The sequence below is a fragment of the Coregonus lavaretus genome (genome assembly GCF_964263955.1).
Source record: "Coregonus lavaretus genome assembly, contig: HAP1_SCAFFOLD_6157, whole genome shotgun sequence".
Classification (NCBI taxonomy): Eukaryota; Metazoa; Chordata; class Actinopteri; order Salmoniformes; family Salmonidae; genus Coregonus; species Coregonus lavaretus.
The window spans coordinates 10,001-33,984 of NW_028163746.1; the positions used below are offsets into that span (position 1 = coordinate 10,001).

At 45.1% G+C, this 23,984-nt stretch overlaps 1 protein-coding gene across 1 annotated transcript in view; it reads left to right on the forward strand.

Annotated features, from left to right (window-relative positions):
- LOC311117808 (synaptotagmin-7-like) overlaps window positions 1-23,183 on the forward strand; it is a gene marked incomplete at both ends in the record, with an annotated part of 33,044 nt that extends 9,861 nt beyond the window's left edge. Inside the window, 6 exons of the mRNA XM_084192717.1 lie at window positions 1-34; window positions 186-333; window positions 11,328-11,500; window positions 12,639-12,753; window positions 22,506-22,705; window positions 23,079-23,183. The exon at window positions 1-34 is cut by the window's left edge and continues 86 nt beyond it. Coding sequence (XP_084048843.1) covers window positions 1-34; window positions 186-333; window positions 11,328-11,500; window positions 12,639-12,753; window positions 22,506-22,705; window positions 23,079-23,183 — 775 coding nt within the window. The remainder of the gene's footprint in view (window positions 35-185; window positions 334-11,327; window positions 11,501-12,638; window positions 12,754-22,505; window positions 22,706-23,078) is intronic.
- Window positions 23,184-23,984: the final 801 nt, after the last annotated feature.

Sequence of the window (23,984 nt, forward strand, 5' to 3'; positions counted from 1 at the left end):
CCAGGACTCCACACTGACTGTCAAGATCCTCAAGGTATCAGTGGCTCTATGTGGCTCAGTTGCAAAAGCCAGAATCGGCGGTTCGATTCCTGCTGAGGCCACTTATGCGAAATGTTATGCAAAATTGTAAGTTGGATAAAAGTTACTGCTAAATGGCATATATTGTTATAATTATTATTATGAAGGGCCAGGAGCTACCTGCAAAGGACTTCTCTGGCACCTCTGACCCCTTCGTCAAGCTCTACCTGCTGCCGGACAAGAAGCACAAGCTGGAGACCAAGGTCAAGAGGAAGAACCTCAACCCTCAATGGAACGAGACCTTCCTGTTCGAAGGTACATGGGGATTAACATGCTCTTCTCAATAATCGTCTCAATGCTCTTCTCAATGCGCTCCTTATTTTATGAAGTGTATACTCATCCGGCAGAAGAAGTCATAGTCATCGAAATGAATTAAGCTTAGGTTTAGATTTAGGAACAAGGGTTACGTTAAGGTTTAGGAGCGAGGGTTAGGTTAGAGTAGGGTTACGATGGCGCCGACAGACATGGTCGCCCTGTTGCTACCTCCTAGCCAACTTTGAAGTATTTACATTTTTTTTGTGTAATTTCTTACAAATCAGATCACTCCTCCATTCTGTTACTCACCTCCTATCTACAAAAACAGGAAGTACCCGTGGTAAGGACTGTTCAACATAGGTCTGACCAATCGGATTCTTTGCTTCAAGATTATATATATTTATTTTGTACTTTTACCCCTTTTTCATGATATCCAATTGATAGTTACAGTCTTGTCCCATCGCTGCAACTCCCCAACGGACCCTGGAGAGGCAAAGGTTGAAAGCCATACTTCCTCCGAAACACGACTCTGCCAAGCCACACTGCCTCTTGACCCACTGCTCGCTTAACCCGGAAGCCAGCCGCACCACTGTGTTGGAGAAAACACCCTCCGACCAAAGTCAGCTTGCAGGCGTTGGGCCCGCCACAAGGAGTCGCTAGAGCGCGATGGGACAAGGAAATCCCGGCCGGCCAAACCCTCCCCTAACCCGGACAACGCTGGGCATATTGTGTGCCACAGTCTGGGATCGAACCCGGATCTGTAGTGATGCCTCAAGCACTGCGATGCACAGGGGCCCCACAAGGGTGCGTGCTCAACCCCTTCCTGTACACCCTGTTCCCCCACGACTGCATGGCCACGCACATCTCCAACTCAATCATCAACTTTGCAGACGACACAACATTGGTAGGCTTAATTACCAACAGCGGAGTGCTGCCAGGAAAATAACCTCTTCCTCAACTTCAACTAAACGAAGGAGCTGATCGTGGACTTCAGGAGACAGACGCGAGAGCACGCCCCCATCCACATCGACCGTGTCGCGGCGCCTCTTCAATCTCAGGAGGCTGAAGAAATTCAGCTTGGCCCCTAAGAACCTCACAAACTTTTACAGATGCACCATTGAGAGCATCCTGTCAGGCTGTATCACCGCCTGGTACGGCAACTGCACCGTCCGCAAATGCAAAGCTCTCCAGAGGGTGGTGCGGTCTGCCCAACGCATCACTGGGGGCACACTGCCTGCTCTCCAGGACACCTACAGGACCCGATATCACAGGAAGGCCAAGAAGATCATCAAGGACCTCAGCCACCTGAGCCAAGGCCTATTCACCCCGCTACCATCCAGAAGGCGAGGTTGGTACAGGTGCATCAAAGCTGGGGCCGAGAGACTGAAAAACAATTTCTATCACCAGGCCATGAGACTGTTAAATAGTCACCACTAGCCGGCCTCCGCCAGGTACCCTGCCCTGAACTTAGTCACTGTTACTAGCCGGCTACCACCCGGTACTCTACCCTGCACCTTAGAGACTGTTGCCCATTGAACACTGGTCACTTTAATAATGTTTCCATACTGTTTTACCCACTTCATATATATATACTGTATTTTAGTCAAGGCTCATCCTATATACAGTGCATTTGGAAAGTATTCAGACCCCTTGACTTTTTCCACATTTTGTTACGTTACAGCCTTACTCTAGAATGGATTAAATATTTTTTCCCCCTCATCAATCTACACACAATACCCCATAATGACAAAGCAAAAACAGTTTTTTAGATTTTTTTCTAATATATAAAAAATAAAAAACTGATATCACATTTAGGTAAGTATTCAGACCCTTTACTCAGTACTTTGTTGAAGTGGGGAGCGTTGCTGCACAGCTATTTTCAGGTCTCTCCTGGCTCTGGCTGGGCCACTCAAGGACATTCAGAGACTTGTCCCAAAGCCACTCCTGCGTTGTCTTGGCTTTGTGCTTAGGGTCATTGTCCTGTTGGAAGGTGAACCTTCACCCCAGTCTGAGGTCCTGAGCGCTCTGGAGCAGGTTTTCATCTAGGATCTCTCTGTACTTTGCTCCGTTCATCTTTCCCTAGATCCTGACTAGTCTCCCAGTCCCTGCCGCTGAAAACCATCCCCACAGTATGATGCTGCCACCACCATGCTTCACCGTAGGGATGGTGCCAGGTTTCCTCCAGACGTGACGCTTGGCATTCAGGCCAAAGAGTTCAATATTGGTTTCATCAGACCAGAGAATCTTGTTTCTCATGGTCAGAGTCCTTTAGGTGACTTTTGGCAAACTCCAAGCGGGCTGTCATGTGCCTTTTACTGAGGAGGTGCTTCCGTCTGGCCACTCTACCATAAAGGCCTGATTGGTTGAGTGCTGCAAAGATGGTTGTCCTTCTGGAAGGTTCTCCCATCTCCACAGAAGAACTCTGGAGCACTGTCAGATTGTTCAGTTTGGCTGGGTGGCCAGCTCTAGGAAGAGTCTTGGTGGTTCCAAACTTCTTCCATTTAAGAATGATGGAGGCCACTGTGTTCTTGGGGTACTTCAAGTCATGTAGATGTTATTTATTTTTTTACCCTTCCCCAGATTTGTGCGTCGATACAATCATATCTCTGAGCTCTCCTGACAATTCCTTCGGCCTCATGACTTGGTTTTTGCTCTGACATGCACTGGCAACTGTGGCACCTTATATAGACAGGTGTGTGCCTTTCCAAATCATGTCCAATCAATTGAATTTACTACAGGTGGACTCCATTCAAAGTTGTAGAAACATCTCAAGGATGATCAATGGAAACAGGATGCACCTGAGCTCAATTTCGAGTCTCATAGCAAAGGGTCTGAATACTTATGTAAATAAGGTATTTCTGTTTTTTATTTTTAATACATTTACAAAAATGTCTAAAAACCTGTTTTCGCTTTGTGGTGTATTGTGTGTAGATTGATGAGGAAAACATTTTATTTAATCCATTTTAGCATAAGGCTGTAAAGTAACAAAATGTGGAAAAAGTCAAGGGGTCTGAATACTTTACGAAGGCTCTGTATATTTATCTTTTTAAGGTTTAGGAACGAAGGTTAAGGTTAGGATTAGGAACAAGGGTTAGGTTAAGTTTAGGTTAGGGTTAGCAACTAGGGTTAGGTGAAGGTTAGGGTAAAGGTTAGGTTAGGTTTAGGAACAACGGTTAGGTTAAGGTTAGGGTTAAGGTTAGGTTTAGAAACTAGGGTTAGGTCAAGGTTAGGTTTAGGAACGAGGGTTAGGTTAAGGTTAGGTATACAGTGGGGGGAAAAAAGTATTTAGTCAGCCACCAATTGTGCAAGTTCTCCCACTTAAAAAGATGAGAGAGGCCTGTAATTTTCATCATAGGTACACGTCAACTATGACAGACAAAATGAGAAAAAATTTTCCAGAAAATCACATTGTAGGATTTTTAATGAATTTATTTGCAAATTATGGTGGAAAATAAGTATTTGGTCAATAACAAAAGTTTCTCAATACTTTGTTATATACCCTTTGTTGGCAATGACACAGGTCAAACGTTTTCTGTAAGTCTTCACAAGGTTTTCACACACTGTTGCTGGTATTTTGGCCCATTCCTCCATGCAGATCTCCTCTAGAGCAGTGATGTTTTGGGGCTGTCGCTGGGCAACACGGACTTTCAACTCCCTCCAAAGATTTTCTATGGGGTTGAGATCTGGAGACTGGCTAGGCCACTCCAGGACCTTGAAATGCTTCTTACGAAGCCACTCCTTCGTTGCCCGGGCGGTGTGTTTGGGATCATTGTCATGCTGAAAGACCCAGCCACGTTTCATCTTCAATGCCCTTGCTGATGGAAGGAGGTTTTCACTCAAAATCTCACGATACATGGCCCCATTCATTCTTTCCTTTACACGGATCAGTCGTCCTGGTCCCTTTGCAGAAAAACAGCCCCAAAGCATGATGTTTCCACCCCCATGCTTCACAGTAGGTATGGTGTTCTTTGGATGCAACTCAGCATTCTTTGTCCTCCAAACACGACGAGTTGAGTTTTTACCAAAAAGTTCTATTTTGGTTTCATCTGACCATATGACATTCTCCCAATCCTCTTCTGGATCATCCAAATGCACTCTAGCAAACTTCAGACGGGCCTGGACATGTACTGGCTTAAGCAGGGGGACACGTCTTGCACTGCAGGATTTGAGTCCCTGGCGGCGTAGTGTGTTACTGATGGTAGGCTTTGTTACTTTGGTCCCAGCTCTCTGCAGGTCATTCGCTAGGTCCCCCCGTGTGGTTCTGGGATTTTTGCTCACCGTTCTTGTGATCATTTTGACCCCACGGGGTGAGATCTTGCGTGGAGCCCAGATCGAGGGAGATTATCAGTGGTCTTGTATGTCTTCCATTTCCTAATAATTGCTCCCACAGTTGATTTCTTCAAACCAAGCTGCTTACCTATTGCAGATTCAGTCTTCCCAGCCTGGTGCAGGTCTACAATTTTGTTTCTGGTGTCCTTTGACAGCTCTTAGGTCTTGGCCATAGTGGAGTTTGGAGTGTGACTGTTTGAGGTTGTGGACAGGTGTCTTTTATACTGATAACAAGTTCAAACAGGTGCCATTAATACAGGTAACGAGTGGAGGACAGAGGAGCCTCTTAAAGAAGAAGTTACAGGTCTGTGAGAGCCAGAAATCTTGCTTGTTTGTAGGTGACCAAATACTTATTTTCCACCATAATTTGCAAATAAATTCATTAAAAATCCTACAATGTGATTTTCTGGATTTTCTTTTCTCAATTTGTCTGTCATAGTTGACGTGTACCTATGATGAAAATTACAGGCCTCTCTCATCTTTTTAAGTGGGAGAACTTGCGCAATTGGTGGCTGACTAAATACTTTTTTTCCCCACTGTATGATCGAGGGTTAAGGTTAGGTTTAGGAATGAGGGTTAGATTAAGGTTAGGGTTAGGTTTAGGAACAAAGGATAAGGTTTGGGTTAGGAATGAGGGTTAGGTTAATGTTAGGGTTAAGATTAGGTTTAGGAACAAGGGATAGGGTTAAGGTTAGGTTTAGGAACAAGGGTTAGGTTAAGATTAGGGTTAAAGTTAGGTTTAGGAACAAGGGTTATGTTAAGGTTAGGTTTAGGAACTAAGGTTATGTTAAGGTTAGGAACAAGGGTTAGGTTAAGGTTAGGAACAAGGGTTAGGTTAAGGTTAGGTTTAGGAACTAAGGTTAAAGTTAGGTTTAGGAACAAGGTTGAAGCTGCATTATGTAACTTTTTGGGTGACCCGACCAAATTCACATAGAAATGTGTGTTATAGATCTGTCTCTCTTTCTATCTATCTTTCTTTCTCATTGGAAGCCAGTCTAAGAAGCAGTAGATATGTTCTATGTGAGCTATTTATATGCTTCCCGTTCTTAAGTTTAGTTTTTGGATCTTATACTTTCAGTTTTGTACACCAGCTTCAAACAGCTAAAAATACAATATTTTTGGTTATGGAAAAGCTATTTCACAGCGGTTTAGATGGTACAATGATTATCTACGCTATACATGCTTGTTTTGTCACATAAATGGAAATTAGGCGAGCTATTAGAATTTTTGCTAACAGGAAATGGTGGAGCGATTTCTGCATAGTGCAGCTTTAATGTTAGGGTTAAGGTTTATCAACGAGAGTTAGGTTAAGGTTAGGTTTTGGAACGAGGGTTAGGTTAAGGTTAGGTATAGTTTCAGTATACATTTACATTTACATTTACATTTTAGTCATTTAGCAGACGCTCTTATCCAGAGCGACTTACAGGAGCAATTAGGGTTAAGTGCCTTGCTCAAGGGCACATTAACGTCATTTAGCAGACGCTCTTAGCCAGAGCGACTCGCAAATTGGTGCGTTCACCCTATAGCCAGTGGGATAACCACTTTACAATTTGGGGGGGTTAGAAGGAACACTTTATCCTATCCCAGGTATTCCTTAAAGAGGTGGGGTTTCAAATGTCTCCGGAAGGTGGTGAGTGACTCCGCTGTCCTGGCGTCGTGAGGGAGCTTGTTCCACCATTGGGGTGCCAGAGCAGCGAACAGTTTTGACTGGGCTGAGCGGGAGCTATGCTTCCGCAGAGGAAGGGGAGCCAGCAGGCCAGAGGTGGATGAACGCAATGCCCTCGTTTGGGTGTAGGGACTGATCAGAGCCTGAAGGTACAGAGGTGCCGTTCCCCTCACTGCTCCATAGGCAAGCACCATGGTCTTGTAGCGGATGTGAGCTTCAACTGGAAGCCAGTGGAGTGTGCGGAGGAGGGGGGTGACGTGAGAGAACTTGGGAAGGTTGAACACCAGACGGGCTGCGGCATTCTGGATGAGTTGTAGGGGTTTAATGGCACAGGCAGGGAGGCCAGCCAACAGCGAGTTGCAGTAGTCCAGACGGGAGATGACAAGTGCCTGGATTAGGACCTGTGCCGCTTCCTGTGTAAGGCAGGGTCGTACTCTCCGAATGTTGTAGAGCATGAACCTGCAGGAGCGGGTCACCGCCTTGATGTTGGCGGAGAACGACAGGGTGTTGTCCAGGGTCACGCCTAGGCTCTTCGCACTCTGGGAGGAGGACACAGCGGAGTTGTCAACCGTGATGGCGAGATCATGGAACGGGCAGTCCTTCCCCGGGAGGAAGAGCAGCTCCGTCTTGCCAGGGTTCAGCTTGAGGTGGTGATCCGTCATCCATACTGATATGTCTGCCAGACATGCAGAGATGCGATTCGCCACCTGGTTATCAGAAGGGGGAAAGGAGAAGATTAGTTGTGTATCGTCAGCGTAGCAATGATAGGAGAGGCCATGTGAGGATATGACAGAGCCAAGTGACTTGGTGTATAGGGAGAAAAGGAGAGGGCCTAGAACTGAGCCCTGGGGGACACCAGTGGTGAGAGCACGTGGTGCGGAGACAGCTTCTCGCCACGCCACTTGGTAGGAGCGACCGGTCAGGTAGGACGCAATCCAGGAGTGAGCCGCACCGGAGATGCCCAGCTCGGAGAGGGTGGAGAGGAGGATCTGATGGTTCACAGTATCAAAGGCAGCAGACAGGTCTAGAAGGACAAGAGCAGAGGAGAGAGAGTTAGCTTTAGCAGTGCGGAGAGTCTCAGTGACACAGAGAAGAGCAGTCTCAGTTGAATGACCAGTCCTGAAACCTGATTGGTTTGGATCAAGAAGGTCATTCTGAGAGAGATAGCAAGAGAGTTGGCTAAAGACGGCACGCTCAATAGTTTTGGAAAGAAAAGAAAGAAGGGATACTGGTCTGTAGTTGTTGACATCAGTGGGGTCGAGTGTTGGTTTTTTGAGAAGGGGAGCAACTCTCGCTCTCTTGAAGACGGAAGGGACATGGCCAGCGGTCAAGGATGAGTTGATCAGCGAGTTGAGGTAGGGGAGAAGGTCACCGGAGATGGTCTGGAGAAGGGAGGAGGGGATGGGGTCAAGCGGGCAGGTTGTTGGGCGGCCTGCAGTCACAAGTCGCAGGATTTTATCTGGAGAGAGAGGGTAGAAAGAAGTCAAAGCATAGGGTAGGGCAGTGTGAGCAGGACCAGCAGTGTCATTAGACTTAACAAACGAGGATCGGATGTCGTCAACCTTCTTTTCAAAGTGGTTGACGAAGTCATCTACAGAGAGAGAGGAGGGGGGGGGGGGGGGGGGAGGATTCAGGAGGGAGGAAAATGTGGCAAAGAGCTTACTAGGGTTAGAGGCAGATGCTTGGAATTTAGAGTGGTAGAAGGTGGCCTTAGCAGCAGAAACAGATGAAGAAAATGTAGAGAGGAGGGAGTGAAAAGATGCCAGGTCGGCAGGGAGTTTAGTTTTCTTCCATTTCCGCTCCGCTGCCCGGAGCTCTGTTCTGTGAGCTCGCAATGAGTCATCAAGCCACGGAGCTGGAGGGGAGGACCGAGCCGGCCGGGAGGATAGGGGACACAGAGAGTCAAAGGATGCAGAAAGGGAGGAAAGGAGGGTTGAGGAGGCAGAATCAGGAGATTGGAGGGAGAAGGATTGAGCAGAGGGAAGAGATGATAGGATGGAAGAGGAGAGAGTAGTGGGAGAGAGAGAGCGAAGGTTGCGGCGGCGCATTACCATCTGTGTAGGGGCAGAGTGAGTAGTGTGGGAGGAGAGCGAGAGAGAAAAGGAAACAAAGTAGTGGTCAGAGACATGGAGGGGAGTTGCAGTGAGATTAGTAGAGGAGCAGCATCTAGTGAAGATGAGGTCAAGCTTATTGCCTGCCTTGTGAGTAGGGGGGGACGGTGAGAGGGTGAGGTCAAAAGAGGAGAGGAGTGGAAAGAAGGAGGCAGAGAGAAATGAGTCAAATGTGGACATAGGGAGGTTGAAATCCCCCAAAACTGTGAGGTGTGAGCCATCCTCAGGGAAGGAACTTATCAAGGCGTCAAGCTCATTGATGAACTCTCCAAGGGAACCTGGAGGGCGATAGATGACAAGGATATTAAGCTTAAATGGGCTAGTGACTGTGACAGCATGGAATTCAAATGAGGAGATAGACAGATGGGTTAGGGGAAAAATTGAGAATGTCCACTTGGGAGAGATGAGGATTCCTGTACCACCACCCCTCTGACCAGATGCTCTCGGGGTATGCGAGAACACATGGTCAGACGAGGAGAGAGCAGTAGGAGTAGCAGTGTTTTCAGTGGTGATCCATGTTTCCGTCAGCGCCAGGAAGTCGAGGGACTGGAGGTTGGCATAGGCTGGGATGAAGTCAGCTTTGTTGGCAGCAGAACGGCAGTTCCAGAGGCTGCCTGCGACCTGGAACTCCACGTGGGTGGTGCGTGCAGGGACCACCAGGTTAGAGAGGCAGTAGCCACGCGGTGTGGTGCGTTTGTGTAGCCTGTGCAGAGAGGAGAGAACAGGGATAGGCAGAGACATAGTTGACAGGCTGTAGCAAATGGCTACAAAAATGCAGAGGAGATCGGAATGAAATGAGCTAAGCATCTGGGAGCGGAGAGAGCAGGGCCTCCCTCACCAAAAACGTCTACCTCAGAAACTAAAATTGTTTCACTGAACCACCCGAACAAAAACTCTCCCAACTTCCGCCTTTAGAAATCAGAATTGTTGTGAACCACAGCGGTTCAATGTTTAAAGGAATAGACTCAACCCACTTTATTCAGCTAGCCAACTATGACACCATAGCTAACTAGCAAGCTAGCATCCAATAACAATAACACACCGTTTAGCACCAACACTTGGTCACAACAAACCACCAATAATGTGATAACACACTAAACAGATCATTCGTGTCTGTGTCAAGTTCCTTTCATGACGCAGCAATGATTAGACGTTGGCTAGCTAGGACAAGTATATTGTATTTAGCTACTACCGTACAGTTAGCTGTCGTGTTGGGTAGCTAGCAATGGCCACTGTGTTGACTTTGTTTGAAGAACGGCTAGCTAGCTAGCTTCGTGCTACACCCGGCACACAATGGCTATTGTGTTGACTCTGACTCTGTTCGAAAAAACGGCTAGGTAGCTCGCTTTGTGCTACAGCCGGCACTGCCAAGACACAGTAACTACACACAACAACCCACAATGCCTAGCTATGACGCCGTAGCTAACTTGCAAGCTAGCATCCATTAACACACAATTTAGCATCAATACTTGGTTACAACAAACTGCCAAGAGTGTGTTAGCACACTAAACAGATAATTCAAGTCCGTGTCTAGTTCCTTTCATAACGCATAACGCAGCAAAAAATTTAACGTTGGCTAGCAGTACATTAACATTGGAACCAGCTCTCCAGCGTTGCTAATCGTTACCAGTAGCTACCCGCTAGCTAGCTAGCCTCGTGCTTCGATACTAACCTACAATTACCTACGGAAACCTACAATAACAACAATACTAACCTATAATAAATACAATACCTAACTACGGCTAACTACCTACCTACGATCTAATACATGGTTAAGCAAAAATTAAACGTTGGCTAGCACTACATTAACATTGGGACCAGCTCTCTAGCGTTGCTAATCGTTACCAGTAGCTACCCGCTAGCTAGCTAGCCTCGTGCTTCGATACTAACCTACAATTACCTACGGAAACCTACAAAAACAACAATACTAACCTATGATAAATACAATACCTAACTACGGCTAACTACCTACCTACGATCTAATACATGGTTAAGCTTTACTCAACACCAAATGAGAAGATTACCTCCTGCTTACCTCCAGCTAGAGAAAAACACGACCTCTCCCGACAGATGTGGACAACAGTATAGGGTTAGGGTTAGGTTAAGGTTAGGTATGGTTTCAGTATAGGGTTAGGGTTAGGGTTAGGGTTAGGTTAAGGTTAGGTATGGTTTCAGTATAGGGTTAGGGTTAGGGTTAGGGTTAGGGTTAGGTATGGTTTCAGTATAGGGTTAGGGTTAGGGTTAGGGTTATAGAGTATACTGCCTTTATTTAACCTTTATTTAACCTTTTCTCTGTGTCTGTTTCGCTCTCTCTCCCCCTCTCTCTCCCCCTCTTCTCTCCCTCCCTCTCTCCCTTTCTCCCTCCCTTTCTCCTCTCCTTCCCTCTCTCCCTTTCTCCCCCCTCCCCTCCCTCCCTCTCTCCCCCTCTCCTCTCCCTCCCCCTCTCCTCTCCCTCCCTCTCTCCCTTTCTCCCCCCTCCCCTCCCTCCCTCTCTCCCCCTCTCCTCTCCCTCCCTCTCTCCCTTTCTCCCTCCCTCTCTCCCTTTTTTCTCCCCCCTCCCCTCCCTCCCTCTCTCCCCCTCCCCTCTCCCTCCCTCTCTCTCCCCCTCCCCTCTCCCTCCCTCTCTCTCCCCCTCTCCTCTCCCTCCCTCTCTCTCCCCCTCCCCTCTCCCTCCCTCTCTCTCCCCCTCCCCTCTCCCTCCCTCTCTCACTTTCTCCCCCCTCCCCTCCCTCTCTCCCCCTCCCCTCCCATCTCCCTCCCTCTCTCTCCCCCTCTCCCTCCCCCTCTCTCCCTCCCCCCCCGACCTCCCTCTCGCTCCCCCTCCCCTCTCCCTCCCTCTCTCTCCCCCTCCCCCCTTTCTCCCTTTCTCCCCCCTCCCCTCCCTCCAGGTTTCCCATACGAGAAAGTGAGGGAGAGGACTCTGTACCTGCAGGTGTTGGACTTTGACCGGTTCAGTCGTAACGACCCCATCGGGGAAGTTTCCATCCCTCTCAACAAGCTCAGTGACCTGGGACACATGCAGACCTTCTGGAAGGAACTCAAACCATGCATGGATGGAGCTGTAAGGCTGGAGAGGGGGAGGAGGAGGGGAGGGGGGAAGAAGGAACTCAAACCATGCATGGATGGAGCTGTAAATAGGGGGTGAACATTTCATGTAACTTTCCCCAAAATGTTCAGGTTTTGCAGAAATCCAGGTTGGAGGTTGGAACATTCCCAGAATCAGGAGGGAATAGGAAGGAAATCCGGAATCCTCCAACCAGGATTTCTGTAAAAACTGGGAATTCTGGTAAAGTTACTAGAATGTTGCAATTGTAGCTGTAAGGCTATTCTCAGTTCTCCATTTAACATATTTTTTATACTTAGTCTTGGCTGAAATTCATAACAGGCACACAACAAAAAAAAATGGTGTGCAGTACACGATTGTGTATACAGTGAATTTCAATCACAGACAAAGACAGTAGACAGAAATGATGGTGAGGTTAGTTGGGGTGGACGGATGGATGGATGGATGGATGGATGGATGGATGGACGGATGGACGGATGGATGGATGGATAATGCAAACGTCTACCAACCTAAAGTTTGCGTGTTCGAATCTCATCACGGACAACTTTAGCATTGTAGCAACTTTGCAGCTACTTAGCATGTTAGCTAACCCTAACTTTAACCCCTTAACCTAACTCCAAACCCTAACCTTAACCCTTTAACTACATAGCTAGCATGTTACCTAACCCTAACCATAACCCCTAACCCTAGCCTTAATCTTGACCCTTAAACCTAACCTTAACCCCTAGCCTAGCTAACGTTAGCCACCTAGCTAGCCTAGCTAACGTTAGCCACCTAGCTAGCCTAGCTAACGTTAGCCACCTAGCTAGCCTAGCTAACGTTAGCCACCTAGCTAGCCTAGCTAACGTTAGCCACCTAGCTAGCCTAGCTAACGTTAGCCACCTAGCTAGCCTAGCTAACGTTAGCCACAACAAATAGGAATTTGTGTAATGTACACGATTGCGTTATAAAGAAAGAAAATCATGTAATACACATGAAATAAGCTGTGATTAGTGTGTTGAGAGATGAGGAAACCTGCTGGTTTCTCTGTGTCTGTATATACAGAGAGACTAACTGCTGTGTGTGTCTGTCTCTGTGTGTGTGTGTGTGTGTGTGTGTGTGTTTGTGCGTGTGTCTGTGTGTGTGTATTCCTCAGGGGAGGCGAGGGGACCTGCTAGTGTCTCTGTGCTATAACCCAACAGCCAACACCATCACTGTGAACATCATCAAAGCACGCAATCTCAAAGCCATGGACATAGGAGGGACATCTGGTTGGTATTCTCTCCTCCTCGTCTCCAGTCGCCATACCAAAGCTCAAGACCAAACATTTTAAGAATGCTAAAATAATGTAGACTAAAATCTTAATCATTCCAATCCCAACTTAAATGCAACGGCTGTTTAGCATATCGAATGTCTGGCTTTAGGACCATACGGCAGCAGCTGCCAGCATATCATTTTTTTTGTTGAAATGACGTGGAAACAACATTGATTCAACCAGTTTTACTTTTTTTTTTTACTTCTTGCTGTATGCCTTCCGCAAAAACTGGTTGAATCAATGTTGTTTCCACGTCATTTCAACAACAAAAAGTCTGTGATGATGATGTTCAACATGGAAAACTGATTAGATTTGCAAAAAGTCATTAATGTAAGGGAATTTGTCTTTTTTTTCACATAACATTTAACGTAAATCCAATAACATTATGATTATATATATATATTTATGACATCTCAACCAAATGTAAATGAAAACCAGACGTTGAAATGAGGTCTGTGCCCAGTGACCTGCTTCCTCATCACCTGTAAAGCATTTCCCCCTCAGTCTTGCTTGTCCTGAATTAAAATTAGATATTCTAACAGATCAATCTTGCTGGCAAAACGTCATTAAATATTTCTGAGTTATTTAGCGATAGGATGGAGCTATAGGTGCTGTGTAGGCGACACAATAATATCAGAGGCAAGCTGGGGAAAGATTTATTCGAACCCCCTCATTGGCTAATATGTTGCAATCTCAATATTCTCGGAGCCGCCTTGTTCATGGCCTATTTATTGGCTTACCTCCATAATTTACTACATTTGCACACACTGTATACAGTGGGGAATAATAGTACTTAGTCAGCCACCAATTGTGCATGTTCTCCCACTTAAAAAGATGAGAGAGGCCTGTAATTTTCATAATAGGTACACATCAACTATGACATACAAAATGAGAAAAATGTTTCCAGAAAATCACATTGTAGGATTTTTTATGAATTTATTTGCAAATTATGGTGGAAAATAAGTATTTGGTCAATAACAAAAGTTTCTCAATACTTTGTTATATACCCTTTGTTGGCAATGACACAGGTCAAACGTTTTCTGTAAGTCTTCACAAGGTTTTCACACACTGTTGCTGGTATTTTGGCCCATTCCTCCATGCAGATCTCCTCTAGAGCAGTGATGTTTTGGGGCTGTCGCTGGGCAACACAGACTTTCAACTCCCTCCAAAGATTTTCTATGGGGTTGAGATCTGGAGACTGGCTAGGCCACTCCAGGACCTTGAAATGCTTCTTACGAAGCCACTCCTTCGTTGCCCGGGCGGTGTGTTTGGGATCATTGTCATGCTGAAAGACCCAGCCACGTTTCATCTTCAATGACCTTGCTGATGGAAGGAGGCTTTCACTCAAAATCTCACGATACATGGCCCCATTCATTCTTTCCTTTACACGGATCAGTCGTCCTGGTCCCTTTGCAGAAAAACAGCCCCAAAGCATGATGTTTCCACCCCCATGCTTCACAGTAGGTATGGTGTTCTTTGGATGCAACTCAGCATTCTTTGTCCTCCAAACACGATGAGTTGAGTTTTTACCAAAAAGTTCTATTTTGGTTTCATCTGACCATATGACATTCTCCCAATCCTCTTCTGGATCATCCAAATGCACTCTAGCAAACTTCAGACGGGCATGGACATGTACTGGCTTAAGCAGGGGGACACGTCTGCACTGCAGGATTTGAGTCCTTGGCGGCGTAGTGTGTTACTGATGGTAGGCTTTGTTACTTTGGTCCCAGCTCTCTGCAGGTCATTCACTAGGTCCCCCCGTGTGGTTCTGGGATTTTTGCTCACCGTTCTTGTGATCATTTTGACCCCACGGGGTGAGATCTTGAGTGGAGCCACAGATCGAGGGAGATTATCAGTGGTCTTGTATGTCTTCCATTTCCTAATAATTGCTCCCACAGTTGATTTCTTCAAACCAAGCTGCTTACCTATTGCAGATTCAGTCTTCCCAGCCTGGTGCAGGTCTACAATCTGGTGTCCTTTGACAGCTCTTTGGTCTTGGCCATAGTGGAGTTTGGAGTGTGACTGTTTGAGGTTGTGGACAGGTGTCTTTTATACTGATAACAAGTTCAAACATGTGCCATTAATACAGGTAACGAGTGGAGGACAGAGGAGCCTCTTAAAGAAGAAGTTACAGGTCTGTGAGAGCCAGAAATCTTGCTTGTTTGTAGGTGACCAGATACTTATTTTCCACCATAATTTGCAAATAAATTCATTAAAAATCCTACAATGTGATTTTCTGGAAAAAAAATTCTCAATTTGTCTGTCATAGTTGACGTGTACCTATGATGAAAATTACAGGCCTCTCTCATCTTTTTAAGTGGGAGAACTTGCACAATTGGTGGCTGACTAAATACTTTTTTTCCCCACTGTATATATTTTCTGTTGTATTTTTGATGTTATGTTTTGTTTTACCCCATATGTAACTCTGTGTTGTTGTTTTTATCGCACTGCTTTGCTTTATCTTGGCCAGGTCGCAGTTGTAAATGAGAACTTACCTGGTTAAATAAAGGTGAAATACAGTGGGGGAAAAAGTATTTAGTCAGCCACCAATTGTGCAAGTTCTCCCACTTAAAAAGATGAGAGAGGCCTGTAACTTTCATCATAGGTACACGTCAACTATGACAGACAAATTGAGAGTATTTTTTCCAGAAAATCACATTGTAGGATTTTTTATAAATTTATTTGCAAATTATGGTGGAAAATAAGTATTTGGTCACCTACAAACAAGCAAGATTTCTGGCTCTCACAGACCTGTAACTTCTTCTTTAAGAGGCTCCTCTGTCCTCCACTCGTTACCTGTATTAATGGCACCTGTTTGAACTTGTTATCAGTATAAAAGACACCTGTCCACAACCTCAAACAGTCACACTCCAAACTCCACTATGGCCAAGACCAAAGAGCTGTCAAAGGACACCAGAAACAAAATTGTAGACCTGCACCAGGCTGGGAAGACTGAATCTGCAATAGGTAAGCAGCTTGGTTTGAAGAAATCAACTGTGGGAGCAATTATTAGGAAATGGAAGACATACAAGACCACTGATAATCTCCCTCGATCTGGGGCTTCACCCTGTGGGGTCAAAATGATCACAAGAACGGTGAGCAAAAATCCCAGAACCACATCTAGTGAATGACCTGCAGAGAGCTGGGACCAAAGTAACAAAGCCTACCATCAGTAACACACTACGCCACCAGGGACTCAAATCCTGCAGTGCCAGACGTGTCCCCCTGCTTAAGCCAGTACATGTCCATGCCCGTCTGCAGTTTGCTAGAGTGCATTTGGATGATCCAGAAGGATTGGGAGAATGTCATATGGTCTGATGAAACCAAAATAGAACTTTTTGGTAAAAACTCAACTCGTCGTGTTTAGAGGACAAAGAATGCTGAGTTGCATCCAAAGAACACCATACCTACTGTGAAGCATGGGGGTGGAAACATCATGCTTTGGGGCTGTTTCTGCAAAGGGACCAGGACGACTGATCCGTGTAAAGGAAAGAATGAATGGGGCCATGTATCGTGAGATTTTGAGTGAAAACCTCCTTCCATCAGCAAGGTCATTGAAGATGAAACGTGGCTGGGTCTTTCAGCATGACAATGATCCCAAACACACCGCCCGGGCAACGAAGGAGTGGCTTGTAAGAAGCATTTCAAGGTCCTGGAGTGGCCTAGCCAGTCTCCAGTTCTCAACCCCATAGAAAATCTTTGGAGGGAGTTGAAAGTCCATGTTGCCCAGCGACAGCCCCAAAACATCACTGCTCTAGAGGAGATCTGCATGGAGGAATGGGCCAAAATACCAGCAACAGTGTGTGAAAACCTTGTGAAGACTTACAGAAAACGTTTGACCTGTGTCATTGCCAACAAAGGGTATATAACAAAGTATTGAGAAACTTTTGTTATTGACCAAATACTTATTTTCCACCATAATTTGCAAATAAATTCATAAAAAATCCTACAATGTGACTTTCTGGATTTTTTTTCCTCATTTTGTCTGTCATAGTTGACGTGTACCTATGATGAACATTACAGGCCTCTCTCATCTTTTTAAGTGGGAGAACTTGCACAATTGGTGGCTGACTAAATACTTTTATTCCCCACTGTAAATAAATAAAAATACAAAATGTTTCAATATTCTCAGAGCCACCTTGTTCAGATAATGCTTCAATATTCCGATTTCGGGATTTTCGTCATTAAATCAAATCAAATCAAAATGTTATTTGTCACATGCGCCGAATACGCATAGTAGTAAGACCTTACAGTGAAATTTTTACTTACAAGCCCTTAACCAACAATGCAATTTTAAGAAAGAATAACCCCCCAAAAATATCACACAAAAATACAATATAAAAAAATATGAAATAAAAGTAACAAGTAATTAAAGAGTAATAGTAAAATAACAGTAGGGAGGCTATATACAGGGGGTACCGGTACAGAGTCAATGGGAAATAACAGTAGGGAGGCTATATACAGGGGGTACCGGTACAGAGTCAATGGGAAATAACAGTAGGGAGGCTATATACAGGGGGTACCGGTACAGAGTCAATGTGTAATAACAGTAGGGAGGCTATATACAGGGGGTACCAGTACCGAGTCAATGTGAAATAACAGTAGGGAGGCTATATACAGGGGGTACCGGTACCGAGTCAATGTGAAATAATAGTAGGGAGGCTATATACAGGGGGTACCGGTACAGAGTCAATGTGAAATAACAGTAGAGAGGCTATATACAGGGGGTACCGGTACAGAGTCAATGGGAAATAACAGTAGGGAGGCTATATACAGGGGGTACCGGTACAGAGTCAATGGGAAATAACAGTAGGGAGGCTATATACAGGGGGTACCGGTACAGAGTCAATGTGTAATAACAGTAGGGAGGCTATATACAGGGGGTACCAGTACCGAGTCAATGTGAAATAACAGTAGGGAGGCTATATACAGGGGGTACCGGTACCGAGTCAATGTGAAATAATAGTAGGGAGGCTATATACAGGGGGTACCGGTACAGAGTCAATGTGAAATAACAGTAGAGAGGCTATATACAGGGGGTACCGGTACAGAGTCAATGGGAAATAACAGTAGGGAGGCTATATACAGGGGGTACCGGTACAGAGTCAATGTGAAATAACAGTAGAGAGGCTATATACAGGGGGTACCGGTACAGAGTCAATGGGAAATAACAGTAGGGAGGCTATATACAGGGGATACCTGTACAGAGTCAATGGGAAATAACAGTAGGGAGGCTATATACAGGGGGTACCGGTACAGAGTCAATGTGAAATAACAGTAGAGAGGCAATATACAGGGGGTACCGGTACAGAGTCAATGGGAAATAACACTAGGGAGGCTATATACAGGGGGTACCGGTACCGAGTCAATGTGAAATAATAGTAGGGAGGCTATATACAGGGGGTACGGGTACAGAGTCAATGTGAAATAACAGTAGGGAGGCTATATACAGGGGGTACCGGTACAGAGTCAATGTGAAATAACAGTAGGGAGGCTATATACAGGGGGTACCGGTACAGAGTCAATGTGAAGCCATTTGAGTAGATGTTCAGGAGTTTTATGGCTTGGGGGTAGAAGCTATTTAGAAGGCTGTTGGACCTAGACTTGGCGCTCCGGTACCGCTTGCCGTGCGGTAGCAGAGAGAATGGTCTATGACTAGGGTGGCTGGAGTCTTTGACAATTTTTAGGGCCTTCCTCTGTGTACTCGGCCGTACACACTACCCTCTGTAGTGCCTAGTGGTCGGAGGCCGAGCAGTTGCCATGCCAGGCAGTGATACAACCAGTCAGGATGCTCTCGATGGTGACCTATGCCAAACCTTTTCAGTATGCTTAGGGGGAATAGGTTTTGTCATGCCCTCTTCACGACTGTCTTGGTGTGTTTGGACCATGATAGTTTGTTGGTGATGTGGACTGAAAAGATTTGGCATGGTTCCTCAGATCCTCAAAAAGTTCTACAGCTGCACCATTGAGAGCATCCTGACTGGTTGCAACACCGCCTGGTATGGCAACTGCTTGGCCTCCGACCACAAGGCACTACAGAGGGTAATGCGTATGGCCCAGTACATCACTGGGGCCAAACTTCCTGCCATCCAGGACCTATATACCCACCCCCCCCCACCCCTCTTTTACACTGCTGCTACTCTGTTTATTATTTATGCCACTTTAACTGAACCCACATGTACATATTACCTCAATTACCTCGACTAACCGGTGCCCCCGTACATTGACTCTGTACCGGTACCCTCTGTATATAGCCTCCCTACTGTTATTTCACATTGACTCTGTACTGGTACCCCCTGTATATAGCCTCCCTACTGTTATTTCACATTGACTCTGTACCGGTACCCCCTGTATATAGCCTCCCTACTGTTATTTCCCATTGACTCTGTACCGGTACCCCCTGTATATAGCCTCCCTACTGTTATTTCACATTGACTCTGTACTGGTACCCCCTGTATATAGCCTCCCTACTGTTATTTCACATTGACTCTGTACCGGTACCCCCTGTATATAGCCTCCCTACTGTTATTTCCCATTGACTCTGTACCGGTACCCCCTGTATATAACCTCCCTACTGTTATTTCCCATTGACTCTGTACCGGTACCCCCTGTATATAGCCTCCCTACTGTTATTTCACGTTGACTCTGTACCGGTACCCCCTGTATATAGCCTCCCTGCTGTTATTTTATTTCACTGCTGCTCTTTAATTATTTGCTTTTAATTTTTACCTATCTATTTTTTACTTAACACTTTTTAAATTCAATTTTTTCTTTAAAAACGGAATTGTTGGTTAACGTCTTGTAAGTAAGCATTTCACTGTAATATCTACACCTGTTGTATTCGGCGCATGTGGCAAATATAATTTGATTTTATTTGATTTGAGATATCGGTTTGGTATGACGACAGAATCAGTGTAGTCAGTTGAACTCATAAAACAGAATCAGTTTAGTCAGTTGAACTCATAAAACAGAATCAGTGTAGTCGGTGGAACTCATAAAACAGAATCAGTGTAGTCGGTGGAACTCATAAAACAGAATCAGTGTAGTCGGTGGAACTCATAAAACAGAATCAGTGTAGTCAGTTGAACTCATAAAACAGAATCAGTGTAGTCAGTTGAACTCATAAAACAGAATCAGTGTAGTCAGTTGAACTCATAAAACAGAATCAGTGTAGTCAGTTGAACTCATAAAACAGAATCAGGGTAGTCAATGGAACTCATGCAGGGGTATTCAACCTGGGAGGTACTGCAGGGGGTCCACGAAAATATATATTTATACACTACCAGTCAAAAGTTTGGACACACCTACTCATTCAAGGGTTTTTCTTTATTTTTACTATTTTTTACATTGTAGAATAATAGTGAAGACATCAAAACTATGCAATAACACATATGGAATCATGTAGTAACCCAAAAAGTGTTAAACATATCAAAATATATTTAAATTGTTATATTATACATTAAAGGCAATGGGTGGCTATTTGAAGAATCTCAAATATGAAATATATCTGGATTTGTTTAATACTTTCTTGGTTACTACATGATTCCATATGTGTTATTTCATAGTTTTGATGTCTTCACTATTATTCTACAATGTAAAAAATAGTAAAAATAAAGAAAAACTTTTGAATGAGTAGGTGTGTCCAAACGTTTGACTGGTACTGTATATATTTTTTCCCCCAATGTTTTTATGAATATCGCTAGCAACAACAGAATATATCATTTGGAATTACATACCTTCAGTAGAAAATAGGGGAATATCTTCTTTCTAATAATTTCTCAACTCCCAATATTGCGCAAATTACGCTCATTGGAGCAAATTACACTCATTGGAGCAAATTACACTCATTGTAGTATCTGACATAGGCTTTGAAAAATCACCAGTTAATAGACTACCAGTTAATAGGCTACCAGTTAATAGGCTACCAGTTAATAGGCTACCAGTTAATAGACTACCAGTTAATAGGCTACCAGTTAATAGGCTACCAGTTAATAGACTACCAGTTAATAGACTACCAGTTAATAGACTACCAGTTAATAGACTACCAGTTAATAGGTTACCAGTTAATAGACTACCAGTTAATAGGCTACCAGTTAATAGGCTACCAGTTAATAGGCTACCAGTTAATAGACTACCAGTTAATAGACTACCAGTTAATAGGCTACCAGTTAATAGACTACCAGTTGATAGACTACCAGTTAATAGACTACCAGTTAATAGACTACCAGTTAATAGACTACCAGTTAATAGACTACCAGTTAATAGACTACCAGTTAATAGGCTACCAGTTAATAGACTACCAGTTAATAGACTACCAGTTAATAGGCTACCAGTTAATAGACTACCAGTTAATAGACTACCAGTTAATAGGTTACAAGTTAATAGGCTACCAGTTAATAGGCTACCAGTTAATAGACTACCAGTTAATAGGCTACCAGTTAATAGACTATCAGTTAATAGGTTACCAGTTAATAGGCTACCAGTTAATAGGCTACCAGTTAATAGGCTACCAGTTAATAGGCTACCAGTTAATAGACTACCAGTTAACAGACTACCAGTTCATAGACTACCAGTTAATAGGCTACCAGTTAATAGGCTACCAGTTAATAGACTACCAGTTAATAGGCTACCAGCTAATATACCACCAGTTAATAGGCTACCAGTTAATAGGCTACCAGTTAATAGGCTACCAGTTAATAGGCTACCAGTTAATAGGCTACCAGTTAATAGGCTACCAGTTAATAGACTACCAGTTAATAGGCTACCAGTTAATAGGCTACCAGTTAATAGACTACCAGTGAATAGACTACCAGCTAATAGACTACCAGTTAATAGACTACCAGTTAATAGGCTACCAGTTAATAGGCTACCAGTTAATAGGCTACCAGTTAATAGGCTACCAGTTAAAAGCTACCAGTTCTGCAAATGCCGCTGGCTGCTGGTAAACTTTCTTGACTTGGACATACATGTTTGCTAACAGATTAAACCTTTGTTTAACGAGCTAAACAGCTGCTCTTAATGACAATGTGTTTGGAGTTACCTTTCTAGCTAATAGGCTATGTTAGAGTTTACACTTCCTCTTCCAATTATAATGTTGGGAGGTAAAAATAATGAAAAACGATCTACCAAATCAATTCTTTTTAAAATGTTGATTACTTCTTATCCCATACACCTGAAGATAAGACAAGACGCAAAAAAAAAGAAAGTGCTAATGTAGATGGGGGTCCCTGGGTCGCCGGTTTGCCTGGGAGGGGGTTCCTGGAAAAGAAAAGGTGGAAGACCCCTGAACTCATGGATAAGATATTCCTTTGAGATTGTTTTAATGTGTCTTGATCTAATCTGTTTTCTCCTCCTTCTCCTCTTCCTCCTTCCTACTCTTCCTCTTCCTCATCCTCTTCCTCCTCTTCTTCCTCCCCTTCCTCCTCCTCCCCCTCTTCCTCCTCCTCTTCTTCCTTCCTCCCCCTCTTCTTCCTCCCCTCCTCCTCCTCCTCCTCCTCCTCCTATTCCTCCTTCCTCCCCCTTCCTCCTCTTCCTCCTCCTCCTCCTCCTCTTCCTCCTATTCCCCCTCTTCCTGCTCCTTCCCCTCTTCCTCCTCCCCATCTTCTTCCTTTCTTTCCTCCTCCTCCTCCACCTCCTATTCCTCCTACCTCCCCCTCTTCCTCCTCCTCCTCCTCCTCCTCCTCCTCCTCCTCCTCCTCCTCCTTTCAGACCCATATGTGAAGCTGTGGTTGATGCACAAGGACAAGCGTATTGAGAAGAAGAAGACTGTGACGATAAAACGTTGTCTCAACCCCGTTTTCAACGAGTCTTTCCCCTTCGAGGTTCCAGCACATGTCCTCCGGGAGACCACCATCATCATCACCGTCATGGACAAGGACCGGCTCAGCCGCAACGATGTCATTGGCAAGGTAACCAACACACCGCTCCCTGCCCACTTTACCTGGGTTTAACCTGAGAACATCCCTGATTGGATTATTTTGATGGACTAAAACCTCTCTCTCTCTCTCTCTCTCTCTCTCTCTCTCTCTCTCTCTCTCTCTCTCTCTCTCTCTCTCTCTCTTTCTTTCTCTCTCTCTCTCTCTCTCTCTCTCTCTCTCTCTCTCTCTCTCTCTCTCTCTCTCTCTCTCCTCTCTCTCTCTCTCTCTCTCTCTCTCTCTCTCTCTCTCTCTCTCTCTCTCTCTCTCTCTCTCTCTCTCTCTCTCTCTCTTTTTCCCTCCCTCCCTCTCTCTCTCTGTCTCCCCCACCTCTCTCTCTCTCTCTCTGTCTGTCTTTCTTTCTCAGATCTACCTATCATGGAAGAGTGGTCCGGCGGAAGTGAAACACTGGAAGGACATGATGGGCCGGCCACGTACTAATGTGGCCCAATGGCACGCTCTCAAGGCCTGATCGTCCTGCCCACTCTCTTCCATGGCCCCGCACCCTCTCCCTTCCTTCAACGTCCAATCCCCATCCTTATGCACAAGACTGACTAGCTGCCAGGCTGCGAAACACGGGTACAATTAGCCATCCGCTCTATTGACCTTTAAACCCCTCTGCTCTCTTCTCCTCTCTTCTTCACTCCTTTATCTAATCTCTCTATCTGTTTTGTTCTGCTTCTCTTCTCTCTTCCTCGGTTTCTTCTCATGTCTCCCTCTTCCACTCTGCCAATGGTCCCCTGTTTCTGTCTGTCTGTCCTCGTGTTGAGATCTGACGTGTGGTTTGTGTGAGACTTCCAATCCCTGGTTGTGGACTGCACTGCAGCCGTTACCAGCCTACTGTGTGTACTGTATGTATGGTGCCATTTTGGACACTGCAACGATGTCCCATGGAATCACAGAAAACCTTCAAATAAAAAAATGTAATGCCTTTATTGACAAATATTCCAAGTAAAACTACTATGAGTGTAAATTAAGCCTGAGACAGGCAAAACCCCTCTAGAAAATAATCTGTATGGTGTATGATGCCCCCTCTCCTTCTCTCCTGTGTGATGTCCCCCTCTCCTTCTCTCCTGTGTGATGTCCCCCTCTCCTTCTCTCCTGTATGATGTCCCCCTCTCCTTGTCTCCTGTATGATGTCCCCCTCTCCTTCTCTCCTGTATGATGTCCCCCTCTCCTTCTCTCCTGTGTGATGTCCCCCTCTCCTTCTCTCCTGTGTGATGTCCCCCTCTCCTTCTCTCCTGTATGATGTCCCCTCTCCTTCTCTCCTGTG